General features: G+C 37.4%; 6 protein-coding genes and 2 long non-coding RNA genes across 18 annotated transcripts; 2 read left to right on the top strand and 6 right to left on the bottom strand.

The window, feature by feature from the left end:
• Window positions 1-27: 27 nt before the first annotated feature.
• LOC9324852 (ABC transporter B family member 26, chloroplastic) lies at window positions 28-4,619 on the bottom strand. 2 transcript variants are annotated; one of them, XM_021035411.1, is made up of 18 exons: window positions 3,989-4,619; window positions 3,653-3,780; window positions 3,467-3,509; window positions 3,319-3,363; window positions 3,093-3,215; window positions 2,901-3,004; window positions 2,731-2,785; window positions 2,578-2,648; window positions 2,310-2,412; window positions 1,958-2,168; window positions 1,643-1,716; window positions 1,309-1,365; window positions 1,149-1,223; window positions 995-1,069; window positions 629-910; window positions 495-559; window positions 357-417; window positions 28-266 (listed from the first exon to the last, which is right to left on the bottom strand). In XM_021035411.1, the coding sequence occupies exons 1-18, from the start codon at window positions 4,436-4,438 to the stop codon at window positions 186-188; spliced, it is 2,103 nt and encodes a 700-aa protein (XP_020891070.1). In that variant the 5' UTR covers window positions 4,439-4,619; the 3' UTR covers window positions 28-185. The 2 variants fall into 2 exon arrangements, with proteins under 2 accessions (XP_020891070.1, XP_020891071.1); XM_021035412.1 differs by having other exon boundaries at window positions 3,642-3,780; window positions 3,989-4,589.
• Window positions 4,620-4,935: 316 nt separating this feature from the next.
• LOC9323380 (60S ribosomal protein L27a-3) lies at window positions 4,936-5,646 on the top strand. Its single transcript, XM_021035415.1, has one exon. It carries the CDS (start codon window positions 4,987-4,989, stop codon window positions 5,425-5,427), a length of 441 nt encoding a protein of 146 aa, XP_020891074.1. The 5' UTR covers window positions 4,936-4,986; the 3' UTR covers window positions 5,428-5,646.
• Window positions 5,647-6,812: 1,166 nt separating this feature from the next.
• Window positions 6,813-7,445, bottom strand: LOC9324851. Of its 2 annotated transcripts, none has more exons than XR_002334120.1 (2): window positions 7,298-7,445; window positions 6,813-7,125 (listed from the first exon to the last, which is right to left on the bottom strand). It is a non-coding gene; the product is annotated as an uncharacterized LOC9324851 (long non-coding RNA). The 2 variants fall into 2 exon arrangements; XR_002334121.1 differs by having other exon boundaries at window positions 7,328-7,445.
• A 1,157-nt stretch (window positions 7,446-8,602) lies between these two features.
• LOC9323379 lies at window positions 8,603-10,056 on the top strand. Of its 2 annotated transcripts, XR_002334208.1 has the most exons (4): window positions 8,603-8,689; window positions 9,157-9,298; window positions 9,409-9,560; window positions 9,829-10,056. It is a non-coding gene; the product is annotated as an uncharacterized LOC9323379 (long non-coding RNA). The 2 variants fall into 2 exon arrangements; XR_002334209.1 differs by lacking the exon at window positions 9,157-9,298 and having other exon boundaries at window positions 8,604-8,689.
• Window positions 10,057-10,676: 620 nt separating this feature from the next.
• Window positions 10,677-12,729, bottom strand: LOC9323378 (F-box protein At1g70590). The gene is made up of 4 exons (XM_021035874.1): window positions 12,073-12,729; window positions 11,785-11,918; window positions 11,196-11,378; window positions 10,677-11,019 (listed from the first exon to the last, which is right to left on the bottom strand). Exons 1-4 carry the CDS (start codon window positions 12,623-12,625, stop codon window positions 10,852-10,854), a joined length of 1,038 nt encoding a protein of 345 aa, XP_020891533.1. The 5' UTR covers window positions 12,626-12,729; the 3' UTR covers window positions 10,677-10,851.
• Window positions 12,730-15,519: 2,790 nt separating this feature from the next.
• On the bottom strand, window positions 15,520-19,276 carry LOC9323376 (glutamate--glyoxylate aminotransferase 2). Of its 6 annotated transcripts, none has more exons than XM_021033982.1 (13): window positions 18,880-19,276; window positions 18,260-18,426; window positions 18,093-18,158; window positions 17,887-18,004; window positions 17,712-17,793; window positions 17,538-17,625; window positions 17,080-17,238; window positions 16,802-16,975; window positions 16,561-16,692; window positions 16,419-16,484; window positions 16,269-16,333; window positions 15,933-16,181; window positions 15,520-15,856 (listed from the first exon to the last, which is right to left on the bottom strand). In XM_021033982.1, exons 2-13 carry the CDS (start codon window positions 18,374-18,376, stop codon window positions 15,724-15,726), a joined length of 1,449 nt encoding a protein of 482 aa, XP_020889641.1. In that variant the 5' UTR covers window positions 18,377-18,426; window positions 18,880-19,276; the 3' UTR covers window positions 15,520-15,723. The 6 variants fall into 6 exon arrangements, with proteins under 6 accessions (XP_020889641.1, XP_020889637.1, XP_002887312.1 ...); XM_021033978.1 differs by having other exon boundaries at window positions 18,260-18,430; window positions 18,862-19,119; XM_002887266.2 differs by having other exon boundaries at window positions 18,862-19,119.
• A 1,222-nt stretch (window positions 19,277-20,498) lies between these two features.
• Window positions 20,499-22,309, bottom strand: LOC9323375 (phosphoribosylglycinamide formyltransferase, chloroplastic). 3 transcript variants are annotated; one of them, XM_021033983.1, is made up of 6 exons: window positions 21,840-22,309; window positions 21,506-21,620; window positions 21,249-21,425; window positions 21,038-21,164; window positions 20,847-20,950; window positions 20,499-20,684 (listed from the first exon to the last, which is right to left on the bottom strand). In XM_021033983.1, the coding sequence occupies exons 1-6, from the start codon at window positions 22,192-22,194 to the stop codon at window positions 20,591-20,593; spliced, it is 972 nt and encodes a 323-aa protein (XP_020889642.1). In that variant the 5' UTR covers window positions 22,195-22,309; the 3' UTR covers window positions 20,499-20,590. The 3 variants fall into 3 exon arrangements, with proteins under 3 accessions (XP_020889642.1, XP_002887311.1, XP_020889643.1); XM_021033984.1 differs by having other exon boundaries at window positions 20,592-20,684; window positions 20,807-20,950; XM_002887265.2 differs by having other exon boundaries at window positions 20,499-20,950.
• Window positions 22,310-22,538: 229 nt separating this feature from the next.
• Window positions 22,539-26,233, bottom strand: LOC9323374 (anthranilate phosphoribosyltransferase). The gene is made up of 10 exons (XM_002887264.2): window positions 25,754-26,233; window positions 24,971-25,453; window positions 24,707-24,864; window positions 24,519-24,602; window positions 24,358-24,410; window positions 24,112-24,193; window positions 23,873-23,980; window positions 23,559-23,682; window positions 23,101-23,186; window positions 22,539-23,007 (listed from the first exon to the last, which is right to left on the bottom strand). The coding sequence occupies exons 1-10, from the start codon at window positions 26,142-26,144 to the stop codon at window positions 22,786-22,788; spliced, it is 1,791 nt and encodes a 596-aa protein (XP_002887310.1). The 5' UTR covers window positions 26,145-26,233; the 3' UTR covers window positions 22,539-22,785.
• Between the last annotated feature and the right edge of the window lie 1,172 nt (window positions 26,234-27,405).

Here is a 27,405-nt window from a genome sequence, read left to right as displayed (position 1 = left end):
AAATATATAGACGGCAGGTAGTTTACGTTAATTGTAAGGAAACGACACGATTTGTGTTAAATAAGAATTTTCTATGGTTACACCTTTACACAATTTCTCCATCATTACAGTATTCGTCTTTCGTCATGACCATTCAAAAACATAATCATGACTATTCATGAATAGTTTAGCATGTGCAGGATCAATCATACGACAGCATCGGCTTGTCTCTTCGACAATCTCGCGTATAAGCCATCTTTGCTCAAAAGTTCTTTGTGATTGCCCATCTGTTTTGTGTACAAATGTAACAGTCAAGATCACAGAGATCAATTTGGTTTCATAAAATTTATCAAAACCAGTAAGAGAGTGTGGCTTACCTCGACGACGCGTCCACTGTCCATAGCCACTATTCTATCCGCAGCCTGAATCGTAGAAAGTCTGTGAAGAAATAGAATGTTGTCACAAATCAATCATCTAAACATGTAAAAGATCTGATCTGTGCAAGATTACGATACCTGTGTGCTATCACTATGACACTTCTCTTTGTTGCTGAGTCGTTTCCGATAGAACGAAGTACGCCCTGGAAAAACAAAAGGCTTAAGAATTCTTGCATCCAAGTAATTTGTCTTTTTGGCATTGGAGAGGTTACCTTAACGTTGTGTTCGCTCTCTGCATCGAGTGCACTTGTGGCTTCATCGAGGATGAGAATTCTAGGATCTCTGAGGATGGCACGAGCAATGGCAATCCGTTGTTTCTGCCCTCCACTGAGTAGATCATCATCAACAATTGTGTTGTAACCATTGGGAAGTGCTGTGATAAATTCATGTGCATAGGCTTGCTTTGCGGCCGATATTATATCTTCTTGCGATATATTACGATCACATCCGTACTTGATGTTGGAACTGATGTCCGTGCGGAAGAGCTTTGGTTCCTGTTTCATTGTGATAGCTTTAGAAAGGGAAAGGGAAATTCATCAAAGTTTATTTGTTCTACAAAGACGAAATGCAAGGAGAACCTGCCCCACGTATCCGATTCTTTGCCTTAGCCACTTGACATCCAACTCTTTCAAAGGAACCCCATCTAGTAAAATCTGGAATTCAAAGAGCCAGCTATTAGGAAGGAAGGCTTAAAAGGGTTATTCTACAGTGAGGTTGAGTAACCTACAGTACCTGACCACTTGTTGGTTCGTACAGTTGCAGCAAAAGATTAACCAGTGTACTTTTGCCACTGCCACTTAGACCAACCTAAAAACAAATTTTCTCACATATCACTTCTGCTAAATTCTAAGGAAAACAGTGGCATTGTTGAACTACTTTGAGATACACTTACGATTGCTACCACTTCACCAGGATGCACGGACATGCTTACGTTTTGAACCACTGCCACCTGAGAGATTGACATATGATATGATTGTTATGACAAACTGAAATATGAGCCCCAATGCCCATACATTCCATACCATAAACATGACTACAAAACTCTTCATGATGTGTGTACAAGTATTCTAATATACTCAACAAAAATGTAAATTAGTGCAAATGCAAAACCATATAGTTGGCCATTAATTTGCAAGTACTAATGGGTTCAAGGACATGCACACAAAAGCAAAAAGTTGGAAGCAAAAGTTTATCAGAAAATAGATTTCACTCTAGTGCAGTCATACCTCCTCTCTTGAAGGGTAGCTGAACGACACATCTACAAACTCAATATGTCCTGTCAGTCTCTGCAGTCTCGTTCCTGCAGAACAGTTTATAAATAAAAATACATTACATGGTAGAGCGTAGCAATCACTGAAAGCCTCCAGGTAGGAAGTCCAAAGTGATTTACTCTAAGTGGTTCATCCTGGAAGGGGTTTGATTCTAAGAGTAATATTAACTGATAACAACATAACAACCTAACTCGCGCTCTCATCAATCTCATAAATGGTCAACATGTTTCTAAGATATATAGTGCTCTTAGCCAAATATTTGAACCTTGCCTTTTGATATGAATTGATCACTTGGCTTGAGATCCATCATTTGGAAGACCTTTTCACTCGCTCCAACTGATTGCATCAAAGATGATAAATTATCTCCCACCCACCATGTAGCATAGATTAACCACTCACTATACAACAGAAACTTTGTCAGCTGCTCTGCTGTTATTTGACCAGCTAAGATAGACAATCCTCCAATCAGGACAGCAATAATCTATAAAAGAAAAAAAATGATGGATCTTGTCACATTCTTAGCATGAGCATCACCATCTTTAAGAACCACAAAGTAATTGATCCATCCTAGAAACAGTCAAAAGAGAGAATTTAAGCAAACCAGGGGTCATATTTGAGAAACCTGAGTTGCATGGTATAGAGTGTTGAAGCTCCAGTTCCAAATACCGTATGCAGCACTCTGTCTCAAACTTATATCCGCTAATCTCTGAAGCCAGTGATTATACCTTTCCACCACAGAAGGTAAGTAAATCCATGTCAAAAAGTTACTTGGCTGGGAGCCTGGGACCAAACTTAGTCTTGAAACAGATAGGGCCAGTATCGTAAAATTTCACAAGAAAATATAAAGAAATAAAGAAACTGTCAAGGGTTTTCATGGAAACAGATTGCACCTTTTAAACTCTTGCTTCTCTGTCCCATATACGCGAACGGTTCTCATCAAAGAGTATGTCTCTTGAGCGACCTTGAAGATCACAGAGCAGCTATTAACGAAAGAATTCATTGCATATAAGACATGTTAAGATAAGCGTTTTTGAGCAATCTACTTCATTTGCAGAAGCTGTGATCTCCTGAATTAGCTTTGCTGTCTTCTTTTGGTACCTACAACATGACCAGATGGCTTAAGTATCAGTTTCAGCTGCCAGGTGTATAATCTATTATATCTTCACAGAATAGTATTCTTAATGAAAATGAGACAAGTAATGTAGAATCTCACATCCCATAAACGAACATAACCGCTGCCAAAATACAGCATATCACCAACGTGCACAGCCCAAGTGGCCAAGACAAAATTAGCAAATAAATCAATGCCCCTGTACCCTAAAAGAAAGAAGGTACATACATTCAGAAGTTAACCATGCACAAAACACACTTCAGGCGAGATGGAAATTATATTGTAGCAGAAGACCTGAAGAACATTGCGGAATATCATGTTCAGATCATTTCCGATGACCCTCGAGACTTGTTGACAGTCTGATCCAAGTCTGCTTGTTAAGTCACCAACAGTTTGAGAGTCGAAAAATGATATATCCTGATGCAAAATCCAGCCAAGTTAACGAAAGTAATTAAAAATAAAAAAGATTAAAGGTAAACATGAGCTACCAAGATTCAAAACAGCTAGGAACTTTCAGGACCTGGAAGAGAAGAGTGGAGTATAGTGTTTCCCTCATTCGTTTCACCTACAAAGTATGGTAAGACCCCGTCATATCATGTTCTGAGAAGGCAAGATTAGTGAGTAGATTTAAGCAACAACTAAAAAGGAGTAAATCCTGGGAAACTGACAAGTATCATGTTAGCAATCCCAAAGAAGCATCCTCGTATGCCACTGGAATTATGAGTTGAACAAAGAGTTAGCTGGTATTTTTTTAATAAAAGAGCAAGTTGGTTCGACAGGAAGAGTAACTCTCTAATTCAACTTGAAACCAAATAAAAACCAGAGACAAGTGTTTGACCATACAAGATCTTGACCTGCAAATGCCTGAAGTAACACATAACGTAACCAAGAGCTTGACATTTCGACGAAACACAGCGATATCACCACTTTGTGCCGAGAAGATCGAAGCAGTTAAAAAATGCGGAATAGTTATCTCTGAAAGCTGTAAACAAGTAGACAAAAATACGTATAAGAAAAGGAAGATTCTGATTCCTGATTAGAACTAACAATATCTAAGCAGAGATTCAGAATGGTTCTATAACATTATCTTCAATACATAACCAAGAAAGTGTTACCTATTACTCAAACTAGAACACTATACATACTCAAATCATTCACAACAACCAACATAAAGGAGAAGAACCACGCACCGCGGCTACTATAAGAGTGGAAAACGCAGCGAAGATAACCCAACGATCCTCAGCCACAAGTTCCCACATCCGAGTTAACGCACGCCAAACAGTCACAGGCTTCGCAATGAACCTACCATCAACCTCATCGGAGAAACTCCACCAGCTTCCACCTGGTAAAATCGTCCGGATGAAATCGATACATTGCCTAATTTTCTCAGGAACTGAAACGTTATCTCCTTCTCCTTCGTAATATTCCGCAGTTTCCGCTACTGCTCCATTCACCGTCGAGCAATTAATCGAAGGTAACCGGTAATTTCTACTTGAAGATTGAAGAGAAAACGACAATCTCGGGTTTCTAACAAATCGGAGATTCTTCCTTCTGATGTTGTCACTGGTAGAGATAACAGAACACCGGTGAAGGGAGACGCGGATTGGGCGGCTCGTACAGCCGAGTACTTGCAGAGCCATTTATGAACGGCGGACTAAAGATGAAGAAGCTTCCACGAGTCACGGCTTCAAGCTTATTCCTTGGTTCATATGAAATGCAGAAGAAGAAATGAAACGCGTCGTTTCGAAAATTGAAGAAGAAGACGTCACGTAAGGAAGAATCGTGTCAACCAAATCAAACCAAGGTGGAACCCACGGAGATCCACCACCGAAGGCATGAACCACATGGTAACAACAACACCGGCGCGTGAGAAAGGCGCGTGGAGTTCTATCATGTGGTTGTGGTACTACAACACCTCTCTTCCCCCTCTACGATGTCGTTTTCAAGGCTCCATAAATGTGGGGTAAACCGGTTTGATTTCGGTTTAATTTCTTTGGGTTGTCAGTTTTTCGGTAATATTCTAAATGGAGATAGGCCCATGTCACGTTACAGCCCAATAATAAATTTTGTAAACCCTAGAGGGCAAAATAGGAAACGTAAAAAATTCCACCGTCTTTATAAAGTCAGTGATATCTTAAGAAACCCTAGCCGCAAAGAGGGAGGAGAAGAGTGTAGCAGATCGGCGAAAATGACAACGAGATTCAAGAAGAACAGGAAGAAAAGAGGTCACGTCAGCGCCGGGCATGGTCGTATCGGTAAGCACCGTAAGCATCCCGGAGGTCGTGGTAACGCCGGAGGTATGCATCACCACAGGATCCTCTTCGACAAGTACCATCCAGGTTACTTTGGTAAAGTTGGTATGAGGTATTTCCACAAGCTGAGGAACAAGTTCTTCTGCCCAATCGTTAACCTCGACAAGCTTTGGTCACTCGTCCCTGAAGATGTGAAGGCGAAATCAACCAAGGATAATGTGCCGTTGATCGATGTGACGCAACATGGTTTCTTCAAGGTTTTGGGGAAAGGTCATTTGCCTGAGAACAAGCCGTTCGTTGTGAAGGCGAAGCTTATCTCGAAGACTGCTGAGAAGAAGATTAAGGAAGCTGGTGGTGCTGTTGTGCTCACTGCCTAAGTTAGGTGAATTTTTATTTGCTTGACTCTTTTTTTTGAATCTTCTCTGGAGTTTTGTTATCTTTTTGTTGTCTTTTGGATTTTGAGAAGAGAGATTTATCTCTTAAGTAGTTTATGAACCTCTTGTTGGATCCTTTGTTAATGGTGTTATTCCGAATTCAGATTTGGTATGACATTTTTGGTTTCGTAACTTTCGTAGACTTGGAGTTGCGTTTGCTGATTTAATTTTGTCTGGCATGATCATTCTTCCGGTTCCTTTAACTTGTGTTGTTGTTTCTTCCATACTTATGCATTGTTTTTGTTGAATTTTGAATTGGATGTCCGAAGTGGTCACTAAATATTTTTCACCATCATCTTTCCATTTATCAAGTTCGATTGATAATGGTGATGCAGGATTTGATTAGTTTTAGCTATGGTTGAATTTGCTAGAATGTGATTTTGCATAGTTATGTATTTACTTAAGATAAGTGGAAATTGATTTCAAAATTCACAATAGCACTTTGAAAATGAACATATATTTGGAAAGCAAAAAAAAAACAAAATAATTGTGTTGTGATGTTCTACCATATCAACTATGCATATTCATACTTGTTCACTAAACAATGAGACATTCGATTAGTTCCAAACCAAAAAAACAAAATCGAAACGAACTGTAATTTTTAGTATCCTATTGCAAACTCGGATTAGATTTAATTAATCTAGACGGAAGTCTGATTTAGCTAAGTCAGCCGGAGATCCTCTGGTTCAACTGTTCGATCCAATTCTCTCCTTCCTGGATGACACCGTTGTGTTTATGCAATCCATCAGAATAAGGCAAAGGGGTTTTCTATTAGAAATACGTAGAAAACAATCGAAGAAAGAGATCAAGTATATTTTGGCTAGACAAGAGTGGACACTTGTTGTTGTAGAAGTAGATCCAAGATATGAGCCTAAGAGCATGTATATGGGTGATACCCATATAGTATCATTGTGAATTTTTTAGTATTATTTATAATGTTTGTTTATTGTTTGAGATTTTTTATGATACTCCTACTAAATATGTTTACATTGGTGAGACCGATTTAAGTATCATAAAAAAAAAATCGCAAAATCAAAAATTAATATATTAAAACATAAGATTACAAAAGGTAATATTACAATAAAAAAAACATAGAATATACTTAAGCAAAGTAAAACATAAAATTCAAAATCGCCTTGAGAAACATTTGAAAATTAATTTAATCAATTAACTATCATGGTCCAACATAATGTTAACTTGCTTGATAGATTTATATCGTTTGTTGAATCTAAGACCAACATCATGTGAATTCTCCAACGTTCAAGTTTATGCGACCAATGGGAATCGATCTCTGGGTTTAATTAACAAGTAGAAACAAAACCATTGACTTGAGTAACAACTTGGTACTTCCAAATTTAAATTATTTGATGAGAATAATCACTAAAGTTTTATTCATCATGTTAATTAGCTAGAATATCACAACTTCAAATTTTCTTGAAAACCATATATATACACATCTCTCATTGTTATAATTAGATACTAAGGGGAGATGTCTCGAAGGCTTTTGCCTCCATTTGAACACATCCTCCACTCAACTCTTTGGTCTCATCAATCTTGTAAACATACTTGGTCGTTACCATGTCCTTTGCCAAGTCGCCTAAGTTGAGAAACATCTTCTGAGATTTTCTTAGTCGCTTCCACCTGCAAAGTGATGTTAATTAAACTTCATTAGAGACAGCAGGACTTATCACAAAGCAATGGTAAAGATTAACAAAGCAATAGCAAATAAAGATTAACAAAGTTTTAATCATGATTAAATACACACAATTCAATTCAGTTTCCATAAGTGACTGCAGTAAAAGCCAATATATACAAAAGGACTGAGAGATAGGCAGCCAAGTACATGTCTTTGATCTCCTTTGTTTTCACATCTGTTGCTCTATAAAACAGATGGTTACCATGTCCTTTGCCAAGTCTCCTAAGTTGAGAAACATATTCTGAGATTTTCTTAGTCGCTTCCACATGCAAAGTGATGTTAATTAAACTTCATTAGAGATAGCAAGACTTATCACAAAGCAATGATAAAGCAAAAAAGATACAAATAACTTATCGATAACTGACCCGAAATCTAAGCCAGTAGAGCTAAAGACCATTAATTCCCAGAACAAAGCAAACATCACCCAAAACAACTAATGGATCCAGGTTTTATCATGACAAAAACAAAGCAATCTTCACACATTTACTTAAAACCATTAAATCATCATAGCAGATAAAACATGATTTAGGAACAAAAAGAAAGCAGAACATGGTATTTACAAGAGCAGCAATCACGCAAAAACACTAATAAAACCATACTTGAACAGAGTACTAGAGATAAAATCTACAGATCCAAATAACAGATTCGTCACAAACCCATTACACCCATCAAAAACTAGACTCAGATTTCTCAAAAGCAAACAAATCCACAAGACGTGATACACATGTATTCAACACTGCAACAAACGAAAAATCCAGAGTCATGAGATACTTAAAAAGCCAATCTCATCCATATAGTTGAAGCAAAAATTGATTCAATCGACATATCTACAACACCTACTGTTCAAATCCATGAAAGAATCACCAAAAAATGTTTCGATCTAAGACGAAAAACTTACTGCGGAGGAGAGGAGAAATAGAAATGGAGAGGTGAAAGGATCGAAGAGATGAAGCCGGAAGAGAAGCGGAGGGAGCGACGGCAGGAGAAATCGAAATCGCTGTCTATGGTTTCTGGGATTTCACGGGAGAGAGGAGAGAAGAGAAAATGAATTTTTTTTTTTTTTTTTTTTTCAGTTTCGGCGAAACGAATTTGAGAACCAGTAATACCTTGCCACGTCATATGATACCCAGTATCAAAAGTATCACTCTAGTGATACGGATCAAGCCCAAAAACAGTGTTTGGTCCATTAAAAATTATTTTCTGGGCTTCTGATACCCTCTAAGTATCACCCATGGGTATGGTCTAAGACCAAGCACATAGGTGATATTACTTGAGTATCAGTAGCCCAATAATTATTTTTTAATAGACCAAAACATCTATTTGGGCTTGATACGTATCAGTGCAATGATATCTTTGATACTGAGTATCAGGTGATGTGGCAGCATAATATTGGTCACCGAAAACGCGTTTTGGCAGAAAAAAAAAAAAATTCATTTCTTTCTCTCTTCTCTTCTTACTGCGATTCGCGAGAAAACCTCTCCTTTCGTTCTCTTCTACAATCCGCCATGGGTAGGTATACGAGCTCTCTCTTTCTCTCTTCATCGCTCTATGTTTCTTCTTTCTCTCTCGATTTCTAGATTGTGCGCTTACTGCTTTTGTTAGTCGATCGGATCTTTTCTTCTATTTTGGTTGAATCTCTTCGGCTTACTTTGTACCTTCGATTATGAAGCTGATGGATTCTTTGCTCTGGTAGTTAATCTTAAATCGGAAGGAGGATATCAGCTTTTGGATTAGAAATCGGATTAGGGTTTAGCTGATTTGTTGGTTTTAATTGGCTTGTGTAGAAGTAACCTAGACATTTCTCTTGGGAATTCGTGTGAATTTAACTCTCAGGTAGTGAGGGATTGTGTATTTAGTAGAATTCTTTGCTAAATTTCTCATGTTGTTGGTATGTTTCGATTTGCTTCTCCCACGTGTGCTTTTCTGCTCCTTATGAATGATGATTTTGATTTTAGTGGTAAATTTTCGTTCTCTAGGAAAAATTAGTTCGTGGACTGACTTGGATTCTGAAGATGAGGTCTTGCGGATGGATTCAGAAACTACATTGAAGCAAGAAGTAGCTTGGGCTACTCATTTCTCCTTACATGTGCTTGTTAATCTATGGATTTAACTCACCTGGTTGTCTCTTTGTTTTCTTTGCTGCAAACTGATGTGTTCTTGCAGTTTTAGATTGCTATGGTTTGAGGAGAAATTCTCTTGTTAATGTCTGTTATATTAATATCTTGCAGGCATGTCTTCTCCCCACTCTAGTTTATCTAACTTTGCTGGTAAATCCACAATTGGAGGACAGATTCTTTATCTTAGCGGTCAGGTGGATGACAACTTTATGACATCTCTTGCCTCCGTCATATAGCTCGACTTGTTTTTGAGCTTTGAAATGGTACGTATACTGCCTTTAATTTCAACCTCACTTCTATTTTTTTTATTCATTGATCTTTTTGTTATTATGATGATCACAATTCCAAAGTCTACTTATTTGTTTATGCATTTTCTTCAAAATTCTCCTAAAATAAAAGTTGTTAGAAATCGTTGTTTCACGGCCATGGTTTTATGGCCCTCTCTAGTAACTATCATCTACAAATCCGATCTACTAACCAAAAAAACTCAAATGGTTTGCTCAAAACTTTGTACATCGTGTGAAAATGCAGGATCTTGGGTGATATCTTCATGGGACCATATCACACTGTGTTCGATTACGGGAAAGCAGGAGTTGGATTCGCCAAAACTGCTTAAACATGATCACTTCTTTAATACCCTTTTTTATATGATGTTTGTGAATGTGTATTTAGACAAAATCTTAAAATGGTTTGTAATAACTTAAACATAATGCTATCCTAGAATGGTATCATCTTAATACAGATTTTTATTTGGTTTCAGAGCTGTTTGTTTTGCTTTAACTTACAGAGTACTAAGATCATATTGAGTCCAGGGATTTAGTTCTCTCACGATCAATGTATTTCACTAATCACTTAGCCTTTGCCAAAGCCAGTGTCATTGACCTTGCTCGCAGGGTCAGGAAAATTCCCATGAAAAAACAAAAGAAGAATGTTGAGATTGCGAACAAGTTTAAATTGAGTAACAACAAGATGAATGTAAGCATTTTAATGCTGTTTTGAATTTTACATTGGATTGTAATATTACATTTTGTAATCTTATGTTTTTATAAATTTATTTTTCGATTTTGTAAAAAAAAAAAATTTATTTACTGATACCAATACCAGTCTCACCACTGGAAACAAATTTATTATCAGTATCATAAAAAGTCTCAAATAATAAATAAACATTAAAATTAATACTAAAAAATTGTTAATGATACTTGATAAGTATCAACTATGTGCATGCTCTAAGAAGTTCGGTGGTTGTAGCACTCGTTTCCACAGAAAAGCTACTGTTAAATTTGTTCACTTCTTCTCTCTATTTCAAAATCAAGTTCTTTGATTTACATCTTCCAACGATGATTTACAATTTTGGTGTCGTTGTTGGGTTAGTGAGAAGGTTTTTGACTTCAGAGTTTGTAGATTCATGTATCAGTCGGACCATTTGGATTTAAACATGAGTGAGAACTATACAAGTCGAAATCTGAAATAAGGTTGTCATTGAAAACATGGCCAAATTGGAATATAAGTTATGGACATGTAACGAGCCAATCACATTGACCTCACTGTAAGGAGTCAGCGAGTAGCTGGTAGAGGACGCCAGTTACTGGCTTGGTTTATGACATGACCACGAGAAGTTGCAGAAAGCTGTTGGTGTATCACTTCCTTGATGTGAGTAGCAGCTGATTCGCCACCACGTTCAGCGAGTTCTAAGTAAAGTACAGATTTCAGCATCGCCCCTTCCTGCATTATCCCATTACATTCATTAGTTCCATATCCAACTCTTCTCATAACCTAAATCGAATCAACTAATTGTGTAATATTTGTTTCTGGATATACATAAGTCGATAGATTTTATATTCCTCATGTTCTTTAATTCCTCATGTTCTCTAATATCTCTATATAATTGAGGTGCTTACAGAAAATAGAGCAAGGCCGTGTTCAAACTGAGCTTTAGAGTGGCCGTGATCAGCTGCTCGTTTCATCCATTTTCTTGCTAGCTTGCGATTTTGTGGTAAGCCTTCTCCAACCGAATAACAAAGCGAAATGTTATACATCGCTCGTACATACCCACCTTCTGCTGCCTTTAGGTACCATTTACTCTGTCAAAAAGAGAAAGAAAAAAAATCCAATCATTATACTGATACAAACTTTACTGATTTTAGAAAGATGAAAAAGACAGAAACTGGACATTCTCCACAAATGAACTAAGCACATGTCCAAACATAGCATTATCAGCTTCCACAATGAACTAAGCACATGTCCCAAAGATAGTATTATCAGCTTCCACAATGAACAAAGAACAAACATGTCCAAACATAGCATTATCAGTTTCCACAAATGAACTAAGCACATGTCTAAACATAGCATTATCAGTTTCCACCAAGAGTGCAGCCATTAATATAAAGGACTACATACAACTTTCAATCTAGCTTACGGTATCACCGCATGAAAACAATACAAATTCTGTAGAATCTCAACTAAAAGCATAGAGAATGAATCACATACAGCTTCTAGCAGATTGGTTTTCACGACCCGGCCTTGATGTAAACAAAGAGCTAACTGATACTGTGCTCGAACGTAACCATTCTCTGCAGATTGTTTCAGCCATTTCATCGCCTCCTTCGGATTTGAAGGTTGAACTGCAGATAGAAGCAAGCAATTGCTCAGAAAATGCTTCACCAATCCATTAGCTCAATCCAAATTCTATATACCACAATCAAGTAATTATCAATCCTGAACAAACTCAAATTGCAAATCAAATCCATCACACCTATGAGAGAACTTAGGTTTTACCTTGAAGATAACAAATCCCTAAATTACATTGACCAACAGCATCACCAAGCTCTGCAGCTCTCCGATACAGACTCATCGCTTTCTCCTTCTCTCCCGTTTCCCAATACACAAGCCCAGCGTCGACCATAGCGAGCGTGGATCCACGCGCAGCTCCTTTCAGAAACGAATCAAGAGCCTTATCGAGATTCGCTCGCACACCTCCTCTTCCGTGTTTGAACTTTTTCCCCCACCGAAGCAACAACATCGACTCTCTCAACGGCTTTAGCGCGTCTCTCCACGATTTACATACCGACGACGCCGCTTGAAGATTCGGATGACTAAACGGTGCAGCGATCTTCATCAGTATATCAAACGGAAGCATCGAGAAATCTCCACCGATCTCATTCGATAGAGGAGATGAAGAAGAAGAAGACCTTGAGCTTGTGCTTGACTTCGCCGTTGCTCTGTTGATTGAAGAAAATCTAGTGCGTTTTTCCTTTTCTTGAGGTTTCAAAAACGATAAGGAGGTGAATCTAGATCCTTCAGATCTACAAGGCCAGGTTCTCTGCTTCATCTTCTCCGGCGAAAAAGACCACCGTCGGTTTCAAAGAGAGGTAAGTAAAACGATTCGCTTTTTTTTTATTATCTTTTTCTTTTCTTTTTCCGCGTATGTGAATGTGCCGAGTAATTTTAATTTTTTTTTTTTTTCTTTTTCTTTTTAGTTATGTGGTTACGAAGATCGTACGGCTATCTGATGAGAGACAGTTAATCTATGATCTTACAGTGTGACATGTGGAATACTTAAACCGCCAAGAAATTTTGTATAGGATGAGTGGACCGGACCACCAGACCAAGCTATAATTACGAAGCATTAATATTTGTTTTTGGGCTGGGCCTGCAATCTCTTGTGTTCCTTATATAAAAATAAAGGTTTTAAAACCCAACTAGTAAAAAAACCTTGAGAGTCGCGCGATCTCTTTGATGACGCTATTTTAAAGAAGCGAGCGATTCATTAATTTAAAAAAGAAGACACAAGCGACAGTCGCTGATTCATACTAAAGCTTTATTATGAATCAGCGTTAACAGATTTGCATTAACAAATTAATTTTAACTATAGTGTCCAATCTTCACGATATTGTAGACGGAGTAAGATTTGCATTAACAGATTTTAAGTGCAGAGTTTTTCACTAAATATAAATTGAAGGCTTTTTTTTTTTTTTTTTTTTTTTTTTTTAAAGGCTTTTTTTTACAAAAATTGAAGGCTTTTTTTACAATTCATCTTTAGTTGAAAGATTTTATTACTACAACCCCAAATAAAAACAGCACTTATTTTACTAGTTTGAAATGTTATATAAACAAAACTACGTCTGCAATCTTTATTAAACTAATATATTAACATTTTTGAAATGTTGCTTATAGTTTCACCAAAAAAAAAAAATGTTTAAGAATGAATTATTTGGTGCTATACGATCCATGAAAACTAAACTTAAATAAGTTGCTTAATTAAGATAAATTATACATAGTGCACAGTGATTCATCCAAACAGCGGAGAATACAAATATTTATAGGACAGTGTCAAATTTGGTATGAATAGTAGCACAACTAGTAACAAACTGGTATGATTAACTAATTTGCACAAAAAGTTGTTGCTACAAAAGAACAAGAACATGTGAATGTGATTGTCTAAAAGTTTCCTACTGCCTAAAATTGAGAATTTGACTCTTTTACTTGCATGATAATATTATTACTCTGGTAAACATGACTTGAAAAACTCCAAAAAAAAAAAAAGTCAAGAACAGATATAATCTCCTATGAAATAAGAGAATGAAACTGTTGACGTTGTAATGCATAGGATTCTATTCAGCTGGAGATGGCCTATTCAATTATCTCACCATTACCAAACATGATATTGACCTCTATTTAGACTCAGTGGACAGTGGTTTTGTTGTGTGGCCGTGTGGGTCAACTTTTCCAAGTTTGATTTTTCCACAAATATTAAAACTTTTAACCAAAGCTAATTATTTGGTGACAATCAAAGATTTGTTACATTGAGAAAAAAAATTAGAATCCGATTCAAACGTTTCTATCCAGTGGCTGACCGAAGTAGGAAGAATAAAATGACTCAAGCTAAGATTTGTCCATTCACTAATTATGAACTTTATTCTTGACTTTTGTTAGCTAATTTTATAATATTGTTTGGCCCTGAATCATATATTTGACAAGAACATTCATAGTCAGATTTAAGCTTAAAATAAGTCTTTACTTTCATGCAATTATAACCTATATCAAATTTGATCCACTGATTAATCTAAATCTGGTTTTGCCAACACCTTGTACAAATAAATAAAGAAATGTATATCACTTCTTTTTTTTGTCAGCATCTATAAATTAGAGTTCAAAAAAATTATTTCTGGAAAATGTTGTTTACATATGTGATATTATGCGGTTCAGTACAAACTTTTCGTGCCAAATTATTTGCTTTAACATTTGCACAGCGAGAAATTGCAAATAAAGAGAAGCTTGAAATGTATATCACTTCTTAAATTCCTACGTAACTAAGATAGTTAAAATAAAATAAAATTTAAAAAAAAAAAAACCTCCAAATTATTTAGTAATTAACTAACTAGAAAGCTAAATATGTACATCAAGAATCATCTGCAACGTTTTGTGTTCTTGTTTAGAAAGTATCCAAATCTTGAACGTTAAAGGAGATAATCCTTTGCCCGGAAGCTTTTTTGCGGTGTTTGTCGATCTTTTTCCGGTAGATGCGTGGCCCCGGTGCCGGAGGACACTCAAGTTGCGGCGGAATCCTAAATTCCTCCCCCTTTGGAGTTGTGAATCCATTTTCTTCCGCTTTTTCTTTTTCTATTTCTTTTTCTTCTTTCTCTGGCTTTGAACTCACCGGAGCTTTCACCGGGATCGTCACTTTAAGCGAATTTCCCGGAATATCCATGACTTTGATCCAAGAAAATTCAACAAGGAGACCTTAACGAAGACAAAAAAAAGTGTTGTTGAATATTCAACTGATTATATATATATGAAAATTGTAAATTTTCTCTTAAAGAGGAAAAAAGGAAGAAACTTTTAGGCGGGAAAGGTTGTTTTTCTTGTGTTTTCTCGGTAAATAAGTAAAAATTCCCAAAACATTTTTCTCGGAAAAGGTAAAAGAAGAGAAGAGATTTGAGTTTAGGGCTTTCTCTATACTCTGTGATTGAAGCTGAGAAAATTCCTAGAGGAGGCAAAGAAGAATGAGGTTTGGAATATTTGATTAGTTTTTATACTCGCCTACAACTTTATTTAATCAAAGATTGGATAAGTAAATATTGACGGCGGAGAAAGTATATATAACTATTATATATTAATGGAAGGAATTTTATTGGACTAAAAATATTATCGTATAAAAAAATGTTGTCCACCTAATAATTAAATAAATCATTTACTGTATAATTGAACATTAGAGTTTGTGTGATTAAATAAATCATTTACTGTATAATTGAACATTAGAGTTTGTGTGTGGCTTTGTAGCAATAGATACAAAGGTTTTTTAAGAGCATAAGAAGAGTTTTACACAGTAGGACCAGTACTTATAGCTTTTAAAGAGTGTGAATAGACAATAATAATGTCGTGAAAGAAGAAGAAGAAGTGATCTCTGACTCTTGAGTCCTTTTCTTTTCACATTCTGGAGTAACCAAAGTTATTATCACCGTACTGAGACATGAACTCATCATTGAACTTTTTGAAACTGTCCATAATCTCTGGCATTTCTTCTTCTGCAGGCAGAATTGTTGTCCTTAAATGAAACACCCTGAAACAAACAGACAAAATGAGCTTGCTGCAAGAACATGATACTGTTGTGTTTAGGCCACAGTGGTGTATTTTACCCTTCTTTTTGTCCAAATCCAGAGCCTGGAACTGTGGAGATTCCTGTGGCTTCTAAGAGCTTAAGGCAGTAGAAAACGTCAGGGACTTTTCCGGCTTGTTTTGCTGCTTCGATTGCTTTCGACGGTAACTTTATTTGAGGGAATGAATACATAGCCCCTTCTGTGAAATTACAGACGACGTTTTTGCAGCTGTTGAATCCATCAGTCATCATCCTTGCTCTTCTTCTCAGTGATTCTAGTATTCGCTTGCTGTTAATAAAGTTCCAGTGAAGTTATGAGATCTTGATCCTTCATCAAAACGTGTTTATTTAGAGTAGGATGTATAACTATATATACCTTTCACAAACGAATTGGTCATGAGATATGTCTCCAGGCTTTGGTGGGCTAACCATTAAACCCATCTGCACAAAACAAAATTCATCGGGTTCAGCGGTGAAATCATTCTGTAACCAACAGTTGCTAAGTAACTAAGAAGGGCTTGCTTACAAATATCTGTGCAGAGACGTTGGGACTGAGAGCTATAGAGGCAACCTTGTATATCTCCTCAACAGTCTGCATTACCAGAAATTAAAAAAAACTCTTGCAATAACCACAATCACGGGTGAAAAAGAGACGGTCAGGTACAAACCCTGGGAGGGATATTTGTCATCTCAAAGTAACCGCCTCGTTGCCCACACTCGCCCCAGTATCCTTTGGAAACGGTGTGGAAAGATATAAGCTGAACTTCCTTGCTGATCGGTGCTCCCATATCCATCAAAACCTTAGCAATTCAATCATGCAGAAATTCCAGAAACCGAAGACCACAAAGCAAATGCTAATCTAATTGATGCTAAGGAGTTAAAGATACCAATGAAAGACAAAATTATTACCTTTTTGGAACTGATAAAGGGACGCTCATCTTGGTATATGTTTTGCTGATACACTTCATCTCCAAGAAGAACCAATCTCTCATCACAACAGAACCGTAATATCTCTTTTAAGTTAGCTTCGCTAAGACACTGGCCAGTTGGGTTCCCAGGGTTAATGATCACCATTGCCCTTACCTGCATTAACCATATGTGAAAATATAAATTAGACCGAGAGGTAAGATGTCATAAAAAAGACTCCGCATCAACAGTTTCGAGAAAAAGAGTGGAAGAATATTAACTGTTATTCCTTGAGAGCGAGCCTGAGCAACAGATTGGCGAAGGTTGTTAACATCAAGTCCCCAGTTTTCAGACTCTTCAAGATAGTAAGGAACAAGAGTACCACCTAACAGAGATATAGTAGCCGAGTAGAGAGGATACTGCGGTACTGGAACCAGAATCTGCCAACCAGGAAAACTTGTGACCCAGATGCTACTATAAACCAAGCCTAGACCTATACCATTTGCCACAAATCTGAATTTTAACAAATCAACCAAATCAGATATACAGTTGATGTGGGATCATTACATACAGCCAATTTGCTATGCCTAATTATCTCCTCTAGAGTAAATCTTCAAAAGGGTCGGATTTTACGCCATATTGAAACGAGCAAATTCGTGATAAAAACCAAACAAAATGGGTCATGTATCCATGTACAAAAAACTTTAGATAAAGGAACAAGCGAGATAAGGTTCATTACTCCGTCTTTCTGACTGCGTATGACACAATTCAAGATTTGCATCACACCTTTGCTAGCTCCATCAGTTAGAAATATAAGTTCTGGGTCGCTGTAATTTGAAGATAAGAAGCAAAAGGCCTCAGAGTAGTTTTTCTTAACAACATATTGCACAAATAATCAACATGAACCAATCACCTTGGATATCCATCACGCCGTTCAATGAACTCAGCGACTTCTTTCCGAACTCCCGGGAGGCCTCTTGAGTCACTGTAAGCACCTGATTAAAAGTAAAACAAAACATTTGCTTTTTATTTGTACAAACCTAAGCCAATATAAACCTTGATCTGAGTTCTCTAGTAATAAGACATACCAAGACCACCAGAAGTCAAAGATAGATAATGCTTAGCTCTTGCAATAGCATCTGCTGGGAATATCATACCAATATTTGGGTCATCTAGCAGAAATGGTGCTTGGCATAAAGCAACCACCTGCATTGGTTTTCAATCTGTTTAGGCTTAAATCTATATATCGAACAAGATTCATGGACAAAAAACATGAGAATTGCATATTACATACCTGACGAGGAAAAGTCAGAGGCTTCTGTCCTAAAGCATGAGGGTTTCCAACATTTGTGAAAATAATCTGTAAATGTTACATTCAAACAAGTCAGAAAACCAAAGACACTTCCCATATCTCAACAGCTAATGAAGCTCATAACTGCAAATGCATAACAAAGTTGTTACCTTTTTGCCTTCTTTCTGAAGCTCAGAAGCACGGAGATAGAGTTCACCTCTGACTGCATACTGACAATTCTTGACGTTTTCATTCAGGGACTCGTAGTCTAATGCCTTGAGAGACATTTCCAGGATTTACTTTTCAAGCCAAAGCAAAATAATTCCTCACTTCCTCTCTATCTACAACCAAAATAAGCAGATGTATAATACGTTGATCACGAGAAGAGGCATAATCGAGCTTATAACAAGACTAAACAAACAGCTAAGAGGAGCTAAACCCTTTCTTGCTGGGTTTGAAGAGGTATATCACTACAAGAGATTTCACATAACACAACGAGATTTGACTTGTTGAGTCCATCATAAAGATTGGTTTTTTCAAATCTATAACTACAGAACTTACCATCAACTTATTCCCATAAAACAACAGTGAAAGGAGCTCAAAGAATCATCACCAACACACTAGATTCGAGTATAAACCCACGTAGACAGTGAGCCCCACAAGGCCACAACTCAAAATCTACAGAACAACCTTAAAGCTACATAAAAGAAAAGGCGACGCCTTTTGTAATGGGTTTTCGAAATCGGACAAAACTACAAGAAGTTTTACCAACCTTGATCAGTTTCGTTACCTCCAAAGTCACATTCCAGAGCACGGCAAGAAAGAAAGACTTGTGGGCGATTATTGCATTAGTGTTTTATATGATATAAAATAAATCTTTGGCAGATTACAATTGTGTGTCTGACGTGAGTTTGGACACTCGTCTGATCAGAAGATCATGTGGCATAAGGAGATCGCAAAAAGACGAAGCAGCAGAGCCACTTGAATCGGCAAAAAGAGATTTTATCAATAACAAAAAGTCATTTATAGCTTTTTGCTACCAACCGGATTAAAAATGAGTGAAAGAATTTGAATGGACTGTTTTTTCTTTTTCTGATTTTCTGCAACACAACCTATAAAAATCGTCCCACGTCCCTTGCCTTTGGCTTGAATGTCATTCTCCAGGCGTTTGTTTCTTTCCCATTGTCCTCAACCTCAAGACAAAGAGTGGCTCGAGTGTCTCCATCGGAATCTTTGACGGGACTAATTTAAGTAACATGAATGTGCAAACTGATTAAGAAGCATAATCAGTTAATCACAAATCATACACATTAGAAATAAACCAACTTTTGTTCTCCAGACTCTGTTCACTAGACATCCACATTGTGTTGTGTGTCCCACTCTGTAAAAAACTCTCTTTAGTTTTCAACAACAACAATACACAAAACGAAAACCAAAAAGAATGAGAAAGGTGTATGCTTTTCTCTATTCCGTGTATGATTTGTCAGACTCTTTGAATTACTTCATCTTCCGTGGGATCTCTATGTAATTCAAAAGTTTCTTTAGAGCCTTCCCACTGTCAATAGCTTCTTTTGCTCTCTCCATTGCCACAGCTACATCCTCTGCACCCTCACTTCCCAACAAATGATCCACAATCCCAGCATTTAGGACGATTCTACCATAAGCCGCGCCTTTCTCACCACGAAGCTGTATTTTCTTTGACACCTGTTCATTCAACAAAAGTATGACTTACGTTATCTCTTTTTTCTTTTTCTAGCATTGTCCCCAACATTGTGAAACGAATGGCTTTTGGAAGTTTTATCGAACGATCAGTTCGTGGAGTCTTGGTTGGTTCAAACCCTTGCATATCTACCTCAAGATTCAAACTCTGACGCGAGACCCCAACGATTCCAGAATTCACTTTAGCCATAAGTTTTAGGAGCATAAACTATATTGATGTACAACAAGACATATACTAGTACCAAGGCATAAGGCAAATTAGTTTCATATCAGATAGCACAAGGACCACTCTAATCTGTATTAGATATCATAGCATTCTAGAAAGGCTAATCCACCAAATGGTACATCAAGACTCCATACCGACCAAATACGAGATTAGCTGATAGTTTATTAGCCTATGAACTCCTACCACCTACAAGCCGGTTTACTACAACACTAATTTGCACCTGAGAAATTAAATGTCAACCCTGTCTGGACTCGGTTCATATATTCAAGCAGTAGATTCTAGTTTGAAACCAGGAAAGTTATTTTAGCTATTCTAACAGTCAGCTTCTAGAGCCGTGTCTGAACTCAATGAACGAAACCCAGAGCAGTAGTTAACTGGAAACCCTTTTGATGCACTTGCAGCTCGCACCCGTGTTGTCCCTGCATTACCAAAAGAAGCCTTATAAATTCCCTTACAATCCGACCTGAAATTTTCTCTATTAACAGTCCATGAAATGTCTGCATACAGGCAAGCACCTTCTTATAGATGAAACCAAACTTCATGGTAATAAAACACTCTAGGAAAAAATTGAATAAAGGCTGTTGGTATTATACAACACAAGCATTAAAATGCTGTCTCCTGGCTCGAATTTCATCTCCTTCCATATGATTCTGACCCAACCGAAACAAAATTTAGCATCAGAAACATTTCTCAATCCATACTTTGGGCAAGAAAACTTCTTCTACATAACCTAGGTTGAAACACTTTGATTTGAAAATGTGACTAATCTGACATCCAATGAGTAACTTCATTTGTTGAGGATCTAATAGTACTCGTCAGGGTTTTCTTTGCTCTGAATGAGAGGGACACCGTCTTCTCTCCATTTAATTCGCTCTTCCCAAATCGCAGCCACCACTTCGACATAGAGTTTGTGTTCCTGAGCCCAAAATGGATAAAAGAAAAGAAGCAAATGAAATCTTCTGAACAGTGAAATGTAATGTTCAAAAGTATCTTTTAGTAGTACCTCATGAAGAACCCTTTTGGCCAACTCCTCTGGTGTGTCATTAGCAATCACTCGGACTGCACTTTGAGCAAGTATCTGCCCTGTGTCGTACTCCTCATCGACAAAGTGAATTGACGGACCTGAATATCTATAGAAAGAAAAACCGTTAAATGTTTTCTTGCGCAAAAGAAAATGTAAAAAAAAAACCTACACATCCGTAACATTGTATTACCTAGCTCCCGATTCTAGAACAGCTTTATGCACTCTTATACCATAAAGACCTTTGCCTCCGAAAGCCGGAAGAAGAGCAGGATGAATATTTAGAATCCGTTTAGGAAATGCTTGGACCAGCTCGAATGGTATAAGTTTCAAATATCCAGCTAAAAGAACAAAGTCTACACCATATTTTCTGTTCATCAAGCAAATGTTAAGAGACATATAGTGAACTTTCAAGTTTCAACAAAGCGGTAACACATTCACGATGCTAACCTAAGTACATCTACAAGCTCTGAAGGAGAGAGTCCATGGGATGGTTCTCGTTTCGCTTTGGGGAATACTAAAACAGGAATGCCGTTACTTCTTGCATACTCAGCACCTCCACAATCTAAATTGATGAACTTAAGCAAGTAAGTATTGCAGGGATTTCAAAAATACCAAAATCGAAACTCCGAATCAATTCACATTACAGAAAACAGAGCTATTCAAATTCCACTATTTAATCATCAGTTCTTTTCTTATTCATTGACTTTAGGGAGCAGCACACACATAAACTAGAATTGGAACTTAGAAGACCAAAATTCAATAACTTGAAGAAAGGTGATACCTTTTTTGTTAGTGACCAACAAAACAACATCCCCATTAACAGAACCATCACTGCATCCCTCATGAATCTTCCTGAAATTCGAACCACCTCCCGACACAAACACAGCAAGCTTCTTCCTTCTTGGTTCGTCTCTCGAACCATCATCGACCTCCGCTACTATCTTTGGAGCAAACGAAACAGCTTTTACAAACGGTCGCGGTCCGATCCTCACCGCAAATCTGTCTACGGAACTTCGGAAAGACAAGGAGAGAACATTCCGGGGAGGTGTGAACGGAGCAATCGAGGTTTCACGGTTCTTCAACGGTGAATTCACCGGGAAGTTGAATTGACTCGAGAACAAAACCCGTGATTCCATTCCGACGGTCTAATCGGAGGTTTTTGTCGGAATAAGTGACTGCGAAAAGAGAAGAAGCACAACGAACAAGACGAAGAAGAAGTCGCAACTCGCAAGAAGAGAGTCAACGACAGAGAAAGAAGGAAAGTCAACAAGAAGGAAAGAAGTTGGGCTTGAAGTGTTTTGGTAATAAGAGGGTTAATGGGCTGATGATTTAGTTAAGGCCCAAATGAAGAATTGTTGTTTAGATTACACGTCCTTTGGCTTCAACGTCATTCATCGGACACAGACTCGTTTGTTTGTTTCCCATTGTCCTCAAGACAAAGAGTGTCTCCAACGGAATTAAGTAACATGAATGTACAAGATGATTAAGTGCATAATTATAAACACATTAGAAACAAACCAACTTTTGTTCTCCAGACTCTGTACACATGATTCACTAGACATCCATAGAAAGCCCCACAAGCATTGTGTTGTGTGTCCCACTCTGTAAAAAACACACTCAAGTTTCAACAACAAATACACAAAACGTAAAATAAAAAGAATCAGAAAAGTGTATGCTTCTTCTCTCTATCCCGTGTATGTTTTGTCAGACTCTCCAGATTGTTGGAACTATTTCATCTTCCGTGAGATCTCTATGTAATTCAAAAGTTTCTTTAAAGCCTTCCCACTGTCAATAGCTTCCTTTGCTCTCTCCATTGCCACAGCTACATCCTCTGCACCTTCACCTCCCAACAAATGATCCACTATCCCAGCATTTAGGACAATTCTATCATAAGCCGCGCCTTTCTCACCACGAAGCGCTGCCAAACCCAGCTCTATGTTCTTTGACACCTATCAATTCAACAAAAGTACGACTAAAGTTTTCCCTTTCATTTCTACATTGTCCCCAACAGTGTGAAAGAAACGTGTTTTTGGAGGTTTTACCGAACGATCAGTTCGTGGAGTTTCGGTTGGTTCAAAGCCATATTCTCTTGCATCCACCTCAAGATTGAAACTCTGACGCGAGACCCCTACAATTCCAGAAGTTTCTTTAGCCATAAGTTTTAGGAGCTGAAACTATATTGATATACCACAAGACAAATACTAGCGCCAAGGCATAAGGCAGACATATCAATTAGCATAAGGTCAAATCTAAACAGATGACAGGCTCTATATCAGCAATCCACCAAAAAACTTCAATCACCAAGATGATACATCAAGACTCCATGCCAGTCAAATACGAAATTAGCTGATAGTTTATTAGCCTATGGACTCCTACCGCCTACAAGCCAGTTTAATACAACACAAATTTGCGCATGTGAAATTATTTTCAATCCTGTTGCGACTGTATTCATATATTCAAGCAGTAGATTCTAGTTTGAAAACTAGGATAGTTATTTTACCGTCAGCTTCAAGAGCCGTGTCCGAACTCAATGAACGAAATCCAGAACAGTAGTTAACTGGAAACCCTTTTGATGCACTTGCTGCTCGCACCCGTGTTGTCATTGAGAGGGCCCCCTCCTCGCCCTGTATTACCAAGAGAAATCTTATAAATTCCCTAAAAATCATACCTGAACATTTCACTGATAAAAGTTCAAAATGCAAATGAAAACTAATGGAACGAGTTTCTAACATTTCAGGTTCTAATTCTAAGTTCCAAAAGCATAGTAGCTCATAGTGAATCAGTAAATATTTGATGGCAAAAGAGAGAGTCAACCTTAACCACCAAACCAGAATGGACACCTCTTCGTCTCATAAGCATTAAGAGAGGCTCTTCGTAGCCTTCATGGTAAAACCCAGCCACAATAGCTTCCTTCCCTGTCGCCTGCAACAAAAAACGGTCCATAAAATGCTGCATACAGACACTATCCTCAAGCCCTGTGATGTTTTTTCTCCTAAATATTGTTTTAGTCATCATGAGCTATATAAGGTGGTGACATGTGATAGATCCCTTACCCTCACAAATTGCTGAACTTTCTCCGTTGTTGCCAGAGGAGGGCGTTTCTTTATATGCTCCCTCATTCCAATTAGCGAATATCTGCAAATACCAAAGAAAAGTATCAATACGCCCAGATTTTCTTTACAAGTTACAACCAAATTGTTTATGGAAGAACAGGAAAAGGGTGTACGCATTAGCATATCCCAAGATTTAAAAAAAAAAACAAAGATATGACTCAAACAAATGTTTCTCAGATTTCTTACAAAGACGGCCGAGCTTCCCGTAGACTGAGATATGCAAATCCAGCCTTCTCGTCCTGGAAGAATCAAAGAAGATTTTATAGAGCGCCTAAGTCATAGATATAGGCTGGCAGGAGAAAGATAGAGAAAACCTGTAGGACATTAGTTTAAATTATTGTAGGCACCTCGATGAGTTCTTTTGCCTGCTGAACAGACAAGTGTGTATTTGCTCCCATAAACTTCAGCATTTGTTCCTCAGTCACACCCCCCTAAAGAATTGAAAAGTTTTTTTAAAAAAATCTAAAACTATTCCTCGAAAGCATCAATATCTCTGCAAACTAGAAGAATCGAAAACGAATCTTGTTAGTAATACCTTTGGAGGCATCCATTCCACGCCATGGAGCAATGAAGATTCACCATAGCAGGATCTAACTGTAGCCACAAACAGTGTGCTTCGAAAGAATCGAGTATTCCCATCATAAGGCTCGCCATAATGGGTTAAGGATTTGACATCAGCAATTGGAGGAGCCCCTGAAATTAGTTGAAGGTGCTTTAACTCAAGTCAGAACTTTGTATCCTTGCCTGGAATTACTATTATATTCTTTAAAATTCACTCTATATTAGAAGAGTTTTTTACCATGTTCGTCATCGAATGCAAGGCAGTAAGCTTTAAGCTCGCGGTCTGTTTCTCTGTTCATACGTTGCCCAATCAAAAACGCCGAAAGCAATGACTCGCTTACTCCCAAGTTCAAACTACCTTCCATTGCAAGGGGAAGAACATCTCTTAAAACACCCTTAACCTCCTCATAACCCAGGTGACCTCCAGCCAAAATCTCTCTTAGCGCGCCAACCAATCTCATCTCACGAGTCTCATTGCCAACAAAAGTTGGTCCAACAGAATTTCCCGTACCCAAAAGAGAGCCTTCAGGATCAGCAATAAAGAGCACATCAGGAGGTAATGCCCGAACCAGGAGTGGCCAAAACACATCCATCGCCCTCTTTTCACCTTCGCTCCATTGAGTTTCCTCTGGAAATGCATTTGCACGGATTGTCATTCCCGCAAAAAATGCCCCAAGTTGCGCCTTTGAAACCGGTTCCTCATCTTTTAGCTCCCCTCTAGCTGCATCCCAGGTAAGACTGACTAATGAGGCTAAGAACTCTAGCGAACCAATCCATAAACAAAGTCGCTAACCAAACACCAAGAAGCCTATGCAAATAATTACTCACTTGGGTTTTTCACATTCTATCCCAAATTCTAACAAAGCCGCAAAATTGATTAAAAAGCTTGAAACTTTTAAATGCTTAGGCTTTGAGCTAAAGAAGGCAACTTGTAACCTATCAAAATCAGTTCTTTCGTTCACTACACAAACATGAATTCACCAATCGATAAAGTCCAAATTTTGAAAATGAAAATGCTTACCTGATCTTAATATAGTATCAAACACCTTAAAAGCTTGTTCCTCACTAAGAGGCCTAGTCTGAGTCGGCCCTGTACAAACCCTAGCTTGAGCATCAAGAACCGTAAGGTTTGGCTTCGGAATCTCCGATCCCCGATAAGTAGAAGATAAAGCCGGATTCTTAACATCAGATTCCTTAAGCCCTAACTGCTCCATCATTGCAGAGTCCAACACTGCCTTTATACTCAACCCACCAGTGAGCTTCCGCTGCAGCGTACGGCCGCCGCAATCGGTTAAAGCAAACCGGAGACATGAAGAAGAACTCAGTCCGTTGAAATGGAGAGACCTCTTGATCTGTGAGGAAGAGATCGACGAGAGACAAAAGAAAGATTCAGGATTTAGAATCGCTTTCATCAGATTATTTTTCTCGCCTGAATCGCTTCTACTGTTAACTCCGTCTATAAAAATCGAGTTTATCTCAGATGATGATGACGAGGATGATAAATTCTTTTCATTACAAAAATTTCAATTACACCACTTTGTAATAAAATAAGCTTTTTATCTAATTTATTTTTTAGAGTTCTTGATAATAAATTTGTTAATATGATCTAAAAAATTAATAACGGACCCATATAGAGGATCAAGTCTTTATGTGTGTAGAAGAAGCCTTTTAAGAGTTAATTGGGCCTAGGAGAACTTTATCTTTACTTGTAGAACGGAATCAAAATGTACTTAAGCTTTTAAAGGTGATGTAATAACGCCTGATCTTGTAGCTCATTTGGTTAGAGGGCTAAGCTCCACCACATGAGTTCAAGTCATGGCAGAGGAGAAGATGAGAAGAAGAAGATCCTGAAAGGACGACAACAAATCAAATATATATATATATATACTTCGTCTACATTTGAGGTATTCCAAAATACCTTTTTTTTTTCTGCCATAAGTCAACCTCTTGTTGTTTTCTAAAGTTTTCAATTTTGAAATCTGAATAAAATGTACAACGGTAACAAAATTCAGTTATTGAAATTATATCATTTTTTGTATGATGAAATTATATCATTTGGTTTGTGATTAATATTATGTACGAGTTTTTAAACCAAAATGAACTAAACTCAAGGTAAGAGAAGGAAAAAATTAATCAAGTAATTTTTTAAGTGTTAACTACACGAATTCGTCACATCACACATCAAATTAGAAAAATGAATCCATGACGGTACCAATAATGACTAATGCTCTCATATGCACGACTGAAGGTTGTTTATGATTTGAAAAAATACTTGGGTTCATCTTTTATTTCAGTCAACGAGACTCTGCCATCTAATAATAATAATAAACAGTTATTTAATTATAAAATCTAATTTACTAAAACGAAATTATGTATCGGCTTGGGTTTATTAGAAAATGTTAGGGTTTAGTTTTATGATTATACGAGGTTAAATATCGGTGTGGGTTTATAAACGGGTTTAAATTTTACAATTAAACGAAGTAAACGTCGGTTTGGGTTTAGAAAGTACGATTAGAGTTTAATTTTTTTACGATTAAAGGAATTCAAATGGCAGTTTATGTTTACAAAAGATAATTAGTGTTTAGATTTTGTAATTAAACGAGATTATATATCGGTGTGTTTATAAAAGAGTGGTTAGAGATTAGATTTAATAATTAAATGAATTTAATTTTT

Source organism: Arabidopsis lyrata (assembly GCF_000004255.2).
Source record: "Arabidopsis lyrata subsp. lyrata unplaced genomic scaffold ARALYscaffold_2, whole genome shotgun sequence".
NCBI lineage: Eukaryota > Viridiplantae > Streptophyta > Magnoliopsida > Brassicales > Brassicaceae > Arabidopsis > Arabidopsis lyrata.
Note: the sequence above shows the minus strand (reverse complement) of the source record. Positions and strands in the feature narration are given on the sequence as shown.

Coding starts and splice junctions, on each gene's coding strand:
- LOC9323378 (XM_021035874.1), bottom strand. CDS start 12,625: ATGAAGCAGAGAACCTGGCCTTGTAGATCTGAAGGATCTAGATTCACC. Junction 11,919..12,072: donor AGGGATTTGTTATCTTCAAG/GTAAAACCTAAG, acceptor TTCTATCTGCAG/TTCAACCTTCAAATCCGAAG. Junction 11,379..11,784: donor AAACCAATCTGCTAGAAGCT/GTATGTGATTCA, acceptor TCTTTTTGACAG/AGTAAATGGTACCTAAAGGC.
- LOC9323375 (XM_021033983.1), bottom strand. CDS start 22,194: ATGGAATCACGGGTTTTGTTCTCGAGTCAATTCAACTTCCCGGTGAAT. Junction 21,621..21,839: donor GTTGGTCACTAACAAAAAAG/GTATCACCTTTC, acceptor TCATCAATTTAG/ATTGTGGAGGTGCTGAGTAT. Junction 20,951..21,037: donor CCAAAAGGGTTCTTCATGAG/GTACTACTAAAA, acceptor TTTTGGGCTCAG/GAACACAAACTCTATGTCGA.
- LOC9323376 (XM_021033982.1), bottom strand. CDS start 18,376: ATGTCTCTCAAGGCATTAGACTACGAGTCCCTGAATGAAAACGTCAAG. Junction 16,693..16,801: donor CCTTTATCAGTTCCAAAAAG/GTAATAATTTTG, acceptor TGAATTGCTAAG/GTTTTGATGGATATGGGAGC. Junction 16,182..16,268: donor GACCAATTCGTTTGTGAAAG/GTATATATAGTT, acceptor CTTTATTAACAG/CAAGCGAATACTAGAATCAC.
- LOC9324852 (XM_021035411.1), bottom strand. CDS start 4,438: ATGGCTCTGCAAGTACTCGGCTGTACGAGCCGCCCAATCCGCGTCTCC. Junction 3,781..3,988: donor CCACTCTTATAGTAGCCGCG/GTGCGTGGTTCT, acceptor ACTTGTTTACAG/CTTTCAGAGATAACTATTCC. Junction 1,070..1,148: donor ACGAACCAACAAGTGGTCAG/GTACTGTAGGTT, acceptor TTTGAATTCCAG/ATTTTACTAGATGGGGTTCC.
- LOC9323380 (XM_021035415.1), top strand. CDS start 4,987: ATGACAACGAGATTCAAGAAGAACAGGAAGAAAAGAGGTCACGTCAGC.
- LOC9323374 (XM_002887264.2), bottom strand. CDS start 26,144: ATGAAAGCGATTCTAAATCCTGAATCTTTCTTTTGTCTCTCGTCGATC. Junction 23,187..23,558: donor CACGGCTCTTGAAGCTGACG/GTAAAATAACTA, acceptor CTGGAATTGTAG/GGGTCTCGCGTCAGAGTTTC. Junction 23,008..23,100: donor CTCCACGAACTGATCGTTCG/GTAAAACCTCCA, acceptor TTGAATTGATAG/GTGTCAAAGAACATAGAGCT.